Source organism: Dendroctonus ponderosae, unplaced genomic scaffold, assembly GCF_020466585.1.
Source record: "Dendroctonus ponderosae isolate FM_Combo_2020 unplaced genomic scaffold, Dpon_F_20191213v2 Dpon_F_20191213_1, whole genome shotgun sequence".
NCBI classification, from domain to species: domain Eukaryota; kingdom Metazoa; phylum Arthropoda; class Insecta; order Coleoptera; family Curculionidae; genus Dendroctonus; species Dendroctonus ponderosae.
Genome location: NW_026017110.1, coordinates 14,140,221 through 14,150,471, shown reverse-complemented (window position 1 = coordinate 14,150,471; position 10,251 = coordinate 14,140,221). Strand labels below are relative to the sequence as shown.

The window sequence follows — 10,251 nt, the reverse complement described above, 5'->3', positions numbered from 1 at the left end:
ATATACATATGCATTGAAATATGTATATTCGAAAAGCTATTTAACTCCACCGTCTGATTCAGTTAACCAAATAGACGTATCACGATAAATTGTTCATGCTAGCCTCTAATTTTAGATTCGACCTGACCATCTAAATGTGACAAGATTTTAGATTCAGAAAACCTTTTTTTACTGCTCTACTTTCGAATGAATTAGCACATAATCATAAATTACCATATACCTCCTAGCCTGAGCTATTTTTGTTTTGCTGTTATTTTTGCGTTTTTTAAATAAATCACTTGCTGCAACTGACCTATTAATATTTTGAACTTACCTTTCATATAACAAAACACCTACAACACGACGTCTATAGTTTTAACTAAGTTATTGTGGAACAGTTTATTAATAGCTGATGGCAATAAAATAGGTACGCTTCCTCCGGATTGTATTTTTAGAAAATTTTGAAAATAAATACTGTTTGACCAACGAGTTTTGGAGCCAGACTACTTTGTGCCGTAAGATCTAGTAAGTATTTCAATTTCGAATAAATTTTTACTATCTGACTAAATATATCATGTAGATGTTTATACAACTGCCCTGATCAATGCTATGACCTAAGTTAACTGAGTAACTAATATCTATTGTGTATTATGTAAACAGAAAAAAGATTTTCAGTATAATTCGAATGACATTTTTCAATCGTCTCTAAACAACTTAAGCGTCTCGTGCCGCTGGGCAATTAACAGATTTGCATAATTAAGAATTAGCGCGATTGTTGAAAACCATCAATTACTTTCAAAATACTGGCGTTGAAAACTAGTTCAATAACGCCTTTGAAAACTATTTGGCTTCACCAAAGCGTCGTTAGCTCATTTAAAGTTGCAATTGTTCTTAGTACAATTGTTTTGATGATTTATTAATTACTGTACCTTTATTCAAACTTAAGGTTTTTGTTTTTCGGAAATGCAAGAAAAGAACCTATACTATTTACGATAGCCTGGCATAGGCTAATAGCTACTGCTTCGAGGAAAACTTGCTTACGTAGTAACCAATTATTCCTAAAGAGTTAAATAACATATTCGTTTGTTTTAGGAGTTCAACTGGTCATATAAATAGACTTGAATACCCATTAGATAAAAAGTAAAAGTTGTTATCTTATTCTATGCAATCAGCAAACAGTACAAATTATTTTCTTACAATTTAAAAAAATAATGGGAAAGGAGCAACGATGAAAATAATCGGCATACAAAATACCAACGCATACAATTTTTGAATAAAGTACCTATTTGATTAATAAATTATTTTATGGTATTATATATACATATTATTAAGCTTTTCACTTGTTCAAATGCTAAAGCATGCTAGATATTTTGAATTTTCGAATAAAATTACTTCAAGTGTAGTTAGGAAATATATAAATTTAACAAATAACTGTATGAAAAAGCAGATTCAAGGCGTGGTTAAAAACATTTCATAAAAATATTTTTTCTTGCACAGCTGGTAAAACTGTACATGAAAATCACGCATAATCGCAAAATATAGCCAGTAGAGCGATATTTTCCCAATAAATATCCTTTATAAGGTTTACTTAAGCTTTCAGCAAAAAATATGTCTAGGTGCTGTTTGGGAGAGAAAAAAACACAAATCTATACGCGTTGTTTTAATTTGTTTGCATTTCAAGATTCGCATTGTTGTATCTTGTATGTGGTAAATAATGTAAAAAAACACACATTGTTTGGTTTTGTCTACAATATGAACGAGCGTAGATTTATCCTCCATTTAATCTGTCTTCCACTACAGTTATTATTCCGGAAATTAAATTTTGTTGCATAAAGTCGTCACGAAATTCACATATGTATCTACTGAATTTGATTAAATGATGTAATTTCCCACGATTACGTCGGCTGAATCCAAGTACATTTCATCCGCCTGTCCTAATCTGCTCCATAAATATTAGTCCTAGCTTGAAAAAGCGTACAAAAATAATACGAGGCATTATGTTTGAGTGAACTAAAAGTTATGTTCGTTCAATTTTAATAAAAGCTTTTTCTGTGAAGCGTTTATACTCCGTATAAAATTGATTTAAACAAAGTTATTATTACGTAGGTTGTTACGCACTGTTGCTTGCTTGCTAATATATCTAATTATTATTGAATTCAAAACCTGTGAAGTTAGTGAATTAAAATAGTCACAGAAACAGAAAACAACAGATATGAACATACATTGACTTAATGTAATTAAATCACTGGTTTGCCTATTTTAATACTATCCATCTTATAGTGAAGCATTAAAATTCTTATCACAAACTATTTTATAATTTATTACAAAATAATTTAAAGCCTAAAATTTTATATTGAAGAATACTTGGATTATTCAGTAAAAGTAACTAGAGTAGACAAAGCGATCGACTATTTAAGGAAAACTTAGAATTTCTTACAAACTAGGTAAAAATCGAATCTAGAGATAATATTGCAAATGCGAAAAGAGTTCTACAATCTTTCTGACGAAATTTTTGTAAAAAATATTTTGACATGTGAATAACAAGTCGCCTACCGTTCAGCGCGTCGAGCGCTAACTCCTTTTATACCACAGACCTGGAATCTGGCACAATATTAAAATTTTAATATAGACTGCTAATTTTAAATCTGGCTACCTACTAATGTATTAAAATATGAATGCATTCGTCCCAGGCAGTCTCGTCAGTAATAAAATGACTTTTATATGCAATTCTGGAATTCTGTTATATACTAGTCATTCTCTAGATTGTTTAAAGTTTTATTTTAGTTAGTATTTTAACTACTATGAAGCAAGGTGCACAAAATATACTACCCTGATTGATAATTATGGAAAATTTAATAACAGTGTCTTACATACCTTTACCCTTACCCATTAATTAAATATCGTCGTTTCAACAAACTTCGTGTATCAAAATTTCGAGATTTTGTGTTCCAATTTAACCTTTTCGGTAAATATAAGGCTGATAATCTGGACCTCTGCCAACTATGTCATACATGAGCAAATATTTGTTTTTCCATAATGTGGAGAAATTTAAGCTATTTTCGACAAATCTGCCAATTCTTTGTGGGTAACTCGAATGGAATTTACAATTACTCATAAAGCCAAAATATTTAGATTATATTATATGCAGGGTGGCCATTTTCTGAATTTTTGTATGGGTAACTTCTACCTTTTTAAAGATAGAGAATCCGTCAAATGGGCAAAATTGGGCAGAATTCGATTGCCTATTCATTACGGTTTTCAAAATTTAGCTACCCGACTTGGTTCCTGAAATATCCGGAAGAGACAAAAATCAACACTTTTTTAATTATCACTTATTACGTAAACTGCTTAACTTAGAAAAAAAGTTAAAACTGCCCTTAGTACCACTTTTTGCGTTGAATCCAATAAACTAGCACTCGTTATCATAGTCAACTTAATTTACGAGATAAAAAATAAACTTATGGGTTTTTAAATGGTAATCATAGTTGGTGGTGGGCCCTTTAAAATCTTTTCCATATTTATATTGTGATTATAAAAGAATGGACCAATCAATTTATCACTAAAAACGCCTCACCAGACATTCACAAAAAAAACAAGAAACAAAAAAAACACGTTGATCTCGCCTATTTTCAATTAGATGATGATTTTCATTAGCCCAGTAAACATGATTGTGTCTGTTAATTATTCCATTTTTGTTTTGTGCTTTGTGTGATAATATAGTTCTTGTTTCCATAGCCTACTACACATTTTTTATCTTCTTTTGAAGTTTTACGGCAACAAAAGGAGAAAAACATACAAACAGTTATTTCGTTTGACTGAATCCTTATTTTTTTCTGAATCAATTTCTGGTAATCATAGTTGGCCCACAGCCAACTATAAATAAAAGAAAGATCTTAATTTGGAACGTTCTAACATTTGAAATGCAAAAGAGCTAAAGTAATAGTGTGCTATAATGTCTATTATATTTTTGAATTTTACGATTACGATACAACGATTTTTAAATAAACATTCCTATCACCTGAGAACTTTCCAGGCTTTCACTTTCAGATTCAGGCGCAAATACATTAATTGTGTTACGTGTTAACTGTAGTAATGTTTAATCTTCATTTTTGAACATACGTAATTATAATCTCACACATTTCTGTTTCAAAACGGAGCCGACCATTACAGAATTATTTTATGATCTAATAAAATTCGTAATGAAGAACATCCTGTTATTAGGAAACTGCCTGGGGAGAAAACCTTGTGGAAATTGCAAGCACCTGGCTAATATTTTTTAAAGGGGATTTTTAGAATACGCTTTAGTGCATATTTAATTTTTAATTAATAGTGGACTTTTTGTATTTTCATATCAATGGGACTTTACATTTCTAAAGAAAGTCGCTCATTTGCTAAGGCCATGTTTTGGAAGGATAGATTAGAACTAAACTCAAAAGTAATGGGGTCGATCCCTAGTATATCAGATTAGCTGATTGGCGACATCCATGACATAAATATAAAGTTTTATCAAGGGCCTCGGTGTAGTGAATTACGTCCGAGGATTAATTTAACCTTTCTAATGCTTTCACTTCATGTATCAGATTTGCATATGTACAAGCAACTTACCGAAGACAAATTAAACTTATTTTCTGAAAATGTTGCTTATATATGAGAAAAGCCTGCAAGTAATAAATAGAAACTAATAAAAAATAACATTGTTGTTATTGTCTTTATTTTTGTAGATCTAAAAGCAAACCAATTAACAAACTTTCGGAACTTTTACACATAGAAAGTAGTTGAATGTCATGCTTCCTAGCTATTCTGAAATATATTATTTCCATTTGCAAATAACTAGTAAATTTTAATTCAGATAGCCGCCTTTCGCATAAATTACTACAAGACAGCTACAAAAAGAAAGCTAGTTGTGAAGTTGAACTGATTAATATTTAAAGAAACCGAACCTGATTTTCCTCCTTTTTTATTCAAATTTATTAAAAAATTTTTATTTAAAACTTTCGATTGCTTTGAAATCCTTGATTGCTATCAAATTAAATTAAATAGCAAATAAAATTTCGAAACTATTTAAAGTTTGATAATTAATTTTACTGGAAATTAGTTACATCGTTCTTAAAACGATTTCTGAACACTCAGTTGATGTATCGGAATGTGGGTTTTTATTCTCGATAACAAAAGCTTTACTTGGCATAAAGCTAAGATTAGGTACGGTGTAAAATTGATTTCATTCAAGACTGGTCTAATTAGAATCAGGTGTTAAACTTTGGATTTTTTCTAGGAGGTATTTCTTTTATAAATCCTATATTTCTAAATACAATTTCTGCACAGGTAATACAGAGGAATGGAGGTTTCAGCACTCGATAACGAAAGCGTCCGTTGACATGTAGCATAAATTAAATTTTAAACCACTAATTATTTACAATTTTCATAATTTTCACAATCCGAAAATTTTTTAGTCTTTGTAGTAGTAGTAGTGGTTTTCCATTTTTACATCATACAATTCAGTTCATACATGTGAAACATCAAAATGAGTTGTAACATTCGATAACAAAACCTTCAATTTACATTTGGTGTAATGCTCATAGACATCAAAAATTATGTCTTATGTATTTTGAATAGCTTCTCTCAAGTTATGTACATAACTTACAGACATCAATAGTGATGTCTGTTTAAAAAACATTGCACCTGAATTCACCTACACTATAGATTTTTTTACACTTACAATTTAGATAAAATGGGAAACCGATTGAGGAAGACACATCATTATTATTATAACGATTTTACTGAGCGTCAAACAATACAATCTCAACAATCGTGAACATGCAATGCTTTAGACAAAATTCAACTTTGCGATGTAATCTACATTCTACTTGGTTGAAAGATTAAGAATTAATCCAGTTTACAAATTAGCCACTGTACATTAAACGAAATATATCATCCGCATTTTATGCATTTACTTATTTCACTGCTGCAGTTCTCAACACTATTATTCTTAAAATTTTTTAAAAATTCAACGCTGTTGCAAATTATATTAATACAATATATTTATTAGAATGATATAAATACAATTGCAAAGACACATTAATTTCATCCAGAAGAACTTGAAAGTTACGATACGTTGATACAACCATGTAACTTTCTTATGATCTCAGCACCCCCAAATCAAGATCCTGGATTTGCCACTGGCTGAATGTATTCAGAATTTCTCTAACATGCGATTTATAGCCATAAATGAACACGCTCGTCTCGCTCAGTCGAACATTACATGACATTATTGAAAAACGATCAATTGGACGAGGTGGAACCGTACTTAGCTAGCTAGGCCACCTCGATCACCTGACCTAAACAATCGGAAGTTTTAACTTAAAAGAACCAATCATTTAAAAAAGGTACTCCAGTTGGGCTTAACCAACCATTTTGAGTCAAAAACCACTACAACGTTCAACATCTTTATCCGCGAATGTATCGATAAAGCAAATGAAATAGCTACACGAATTTCTGCTGGTTCCGATTTGTGCTGCCCGGCCGGTTAGAAGCCGAAGTTTATTTAGAATTTCTCCCAGACAAATGATGCATGTCCATAAATGGGCTCCGCCTTATTTCGGACCAATATTACATAAAACGATTGAATATGATTCATTTCAAAGAGGTGGAACCAAAATAGGCCACCTCAATCACTTGACGTAAACAATCGGGACTTAACTTAGCTAGTAAGCAGAAGCGAAGGAAGGAGTTGAATGTTTACTAGTTAGAATTTATAGTGCCACCACTGTTAAAAACTGTTAAAAGAGTCAGACACAGTACAATACACACACAATTATAATTCTGTATATTTATAAACTAAACATTTCCAAAACACGTTAATTTCACGCAGTAACTGAGAGGTTACGATCGTCGATACAACGATGTAATTTTTTTATGATCTCAGCCCTCCCCCTCAGATTAAGATCCTGGTTTCTCCACCGTTTGAATGTGTTTTTCAATTATTTATTATTCTTTTCGTATCAGATTGCAAAAACAAATTAAAAATTGAAGCAAATAACGGATATACTGAATCGGTATTAAACATTTGTAAAAAAATCTTGATGTACTTCTTTGCATAAAATATTTATATAATTTTATATTAAATTTGCAGGAGACCGACCTTGCCCCAGTCCTGAAGGCTCTCAACGATGCTGTTACGCGCACTTTCCCAATGATTAAGTATACGCCAATCTCGCGCCAAGAGAAAATGAAAGCCTTTGTCGCTGATTATTTCCCAAGGGCAGTGTATGATTTGGTTTACTCTTAAAGCGTAACACTTCTGGCTCGAAATGCTAAAAATCACGAAAAACATTTTAAAATATGATTTCATACTACATTGGGAATGTTGATATTTGTTTATTTAAATAGAGAAGACTTAAATTATGCTTGAACCGAGCTAGTTTAAAATTATTTTTTATTTACATGTGTTTCCTTTTGTACTGATAATAGTTGAAGCTTCATTCTGACCTACTAAACCATCTTTATTATTCAAATTAAAAAAATATTTTACTTATATTTTAAAGATTGAATATTCGGTAATCTATGTAACAAGGGAAGTGGAACATAGAGACGATTTCCTTACGTAGCTTTGTAATTTAATTTACTTCACTATTTTGTAGAGTTTTATAAATTAGTTAATCGCTTTATTAGTCACTAGTCGCCATTATTCATAAGTATATCGTCCCGTACATTTTCTGAAATTTTGCCTACGGTCTCCCCCTAATAATGTTATTGTAATTACCTATGACATGACTTTTGGCCCAGACTGGAGCTTCCGTACTAATGTAACATAAAATGGATGCTTGACCCAGAAATTCTGTGTCGGTTCTCAAAGAGCAGATGGTAGAGCCACCAAGCTGAATTATCCAAATGTAGTTTAATTTGTGTTTCCCGCACCGATTTAAATACATTTTTTTTAATTATATACATACAACCATGTACTTGTTTATTGGATAATTATGATTGCAAAATAATGTATTGCAGTAAGTACAGTTTTCTTGAATTTTGAATGTAATATTTTATTAGTATTAATCAAATCTTATGCGTGAAAAGTTGATTTCATTATTTTGAATAAAGATTATGTTGATTATATTGTTTTCTTTTAGTAGATATATTTCCAGAGTTATCTTTTCATGCAAATATGGGGTTTTGAGGTAAGTCCTCTATCCAGAAGGATGTCGAAATATTTTTGTTTTGCTGATTGCGGCAGTTGATGTGGAGGTTACTGTGGGACATGATTCTATTCTCTTAGTGGCTCATTCCATTATCCATGTGTCTGAATTAAGTGTCACTAGTTAACAATTTGATATACTGGTGAAGTTCCGTTGTATATTTCTCTATGCCATCATCGGAATTGTATGTAATAGAAGTAGCCAAGATAGCCGTATTATCTGCTTATGATGATAAGCTAATTTTAATCGATGAGGAGAAGTTTGCATTTTAAATCAAGCACAACATTAGATTTAGTACACTTTTTTAAAAACTTGTCAAGAGCCTTTCATACATCCAAGAATGCAGCTAAGCAGCAGCTCTTACTCGCAGGAGCTTTGCCCATCTTGTTCCATAGTGCCGTGCTTTTGTCGGGTGCCGAATTGTTGTTCTCGCATAATTTTAGTTTCACTATTTTTCGCAGCTTCTTCAGGTATTTCTAAAATACTGAGAATAAAACAAGTAAGACTTATTAGTATTAGTATGATAAATATTTATCCATTTTTTCCTACGTTTGCGGAAAATTATAATTATCCGAATTTATAAACTAACCATTTTGGAGTATCGTATTTAGTATTTGAGTCAACAGCTTGTACCATGAACTGAGAATACCCACAACAGTTTTTCCGGGCAATTCTAATTCCTCCTGCTTAGAATCTCCGAAATGATTTCATTTGCAAAGGTTTGAGCTATCTTTCCAACTTTACACAGCCGATAACTGTGTGTTTTGAGAGGCGGATGATGCGAGAGTGGCTGGGACTGATGACCACTTTTCAATTTGTATTTAAATGAAATGGTATGTATCTACGATTCAGAAACATGTCTTTTGATTGCAAAAAAATGAACTCTGGCATTAAAAATTCCACTAGTAATTTAGTAATGGGGAAAGTTTACTACTTACCTCGAATCTGGCCAACGGATTGACGACGAACCCATATCACTTGCAAATGTTTCTTTAAACTGATAATAGACATGTTAAACATAGATAAGTTAAACATGTACCTCTCGAAAAAAGACGAAAGAAGCAAGAAGAAAGGCCGTCATCTATGCTGTCAAATCCAGAACTAGTTAGTTTGAATCAGAATACACATACGTTTAGTATACCGATACTGTTCTAGAAACTAACAGCACACTTGGGTGTTGAAACCAAATAACAGAATCCTAATCACTTTTGAAGGTGCACCTCTACGAAATGAACTGATTGTTTATGGTGCAGCTAACATTTTGGAAATTTATCTCGTCTTGCTCAGTTTTCAAATAGCCTACATTTTTTGCAGCAAGTTTTAGTAAGCGACAAATCAACACAATCAGTCCGGATGTTGTAAGATGAATTTACCCAATTATGACGCTCGGAAATTATTCGCATTGTGGTGTGCAAATGTCTCGAAAAATAATTTATGAATATAGTATTTTTCAAGCAGATATATCAGTAAGAAATACTTAGCAAATAATTTCAAAATAAAATTGAGCTGCAAGCTACTTAGTGATTTAAGGCCGGATAATGTGAAGGTAAATTAATCGAATAATCATTATTTCATAACGTTGACGAAACTTTATTAACTGTTTTATATTGTTTGTGTTCTATGAGTTGCTGCACTAAATATACACTACTCAAAATACAATTTGATTGAATATTTTATCTGATGACGATTTAATAGCTTCAAAGGTTACCTTAGGCTAATTTGAGAATAAGATATAGGTTTTCGGTCAATGGATAACCTTTGCGCATAGCATTATGTTTTAATTTGAACTTACTTGTTTGATCTTTAGGGCTTGAGTCGTAAATATATAATGAGAGTTATGCATGAAAAAAGGTCTGTACAACGAAACCCTTTGATTTTTAATCTAGAGAGACATTATTAAAATACATTATTTAAAATGTGATGACCACATTCGCTCTCCTGTCCCGACGGTCGATTTGCGATTTCTATTTATTTTAATGGACAACTTACAAGTTTTAAAAGTTTTGAATAAGAAATACGGTGTACTCCAAAAATATGTAGATATATATTGGAAACACATTACGTATGTTATAATAACTATGAA

The 10,251-nt window shown here is 31.6% G+C and overlaps 1 protein-coding gene and 1 long non-coding RNA gene across 2 annotated transcripts in view; one reads left to right on the top strand and one right to left on the bottom strand.

The window, feature by feature from the left end:
- Nucleotides 1-8,086, top strand: part of LOC109537774 (D-beta-hydroxybutyrate dehydrogenase, mitochondrial) — a 40,501-nt gene extending 32,415 nt beyond the window's left edge. Inside the window, exon 5 of the mRNA XM_048667572.1 lies at nucleotides 7,109-8,086. Within this exon, the coding sequence (XP_048523529.1) occupies nucleotides 7,109-7,264 (156 nt within the window). The 3' untranslated portion in view covers nucleotides 7,265-8,086. The remainder of the gene's footprint in view (nucleotides 1-7,108) is intronic.
- Nucleotides 8,087-8,453: 367 nt separating this feature from the next.
- LOC125504901 lies at nucleotides 8,454-9,336 on the bottom strand. Its single transcript, XR_007281787.1, has 3 exons — nucleotides 9,107-9,336; nucleotides 8,758-9,009; nucleotides 8,454-8,652 (listed from the first exon to the last, which is right to left on the bottom strand). It is a non-coding gene; the product is annotated as an uncharacterized LOC125504901 (long non-coding RNA).
- Nucleotides 9,337-10,251: the final 915 nt, after the last annotated feature.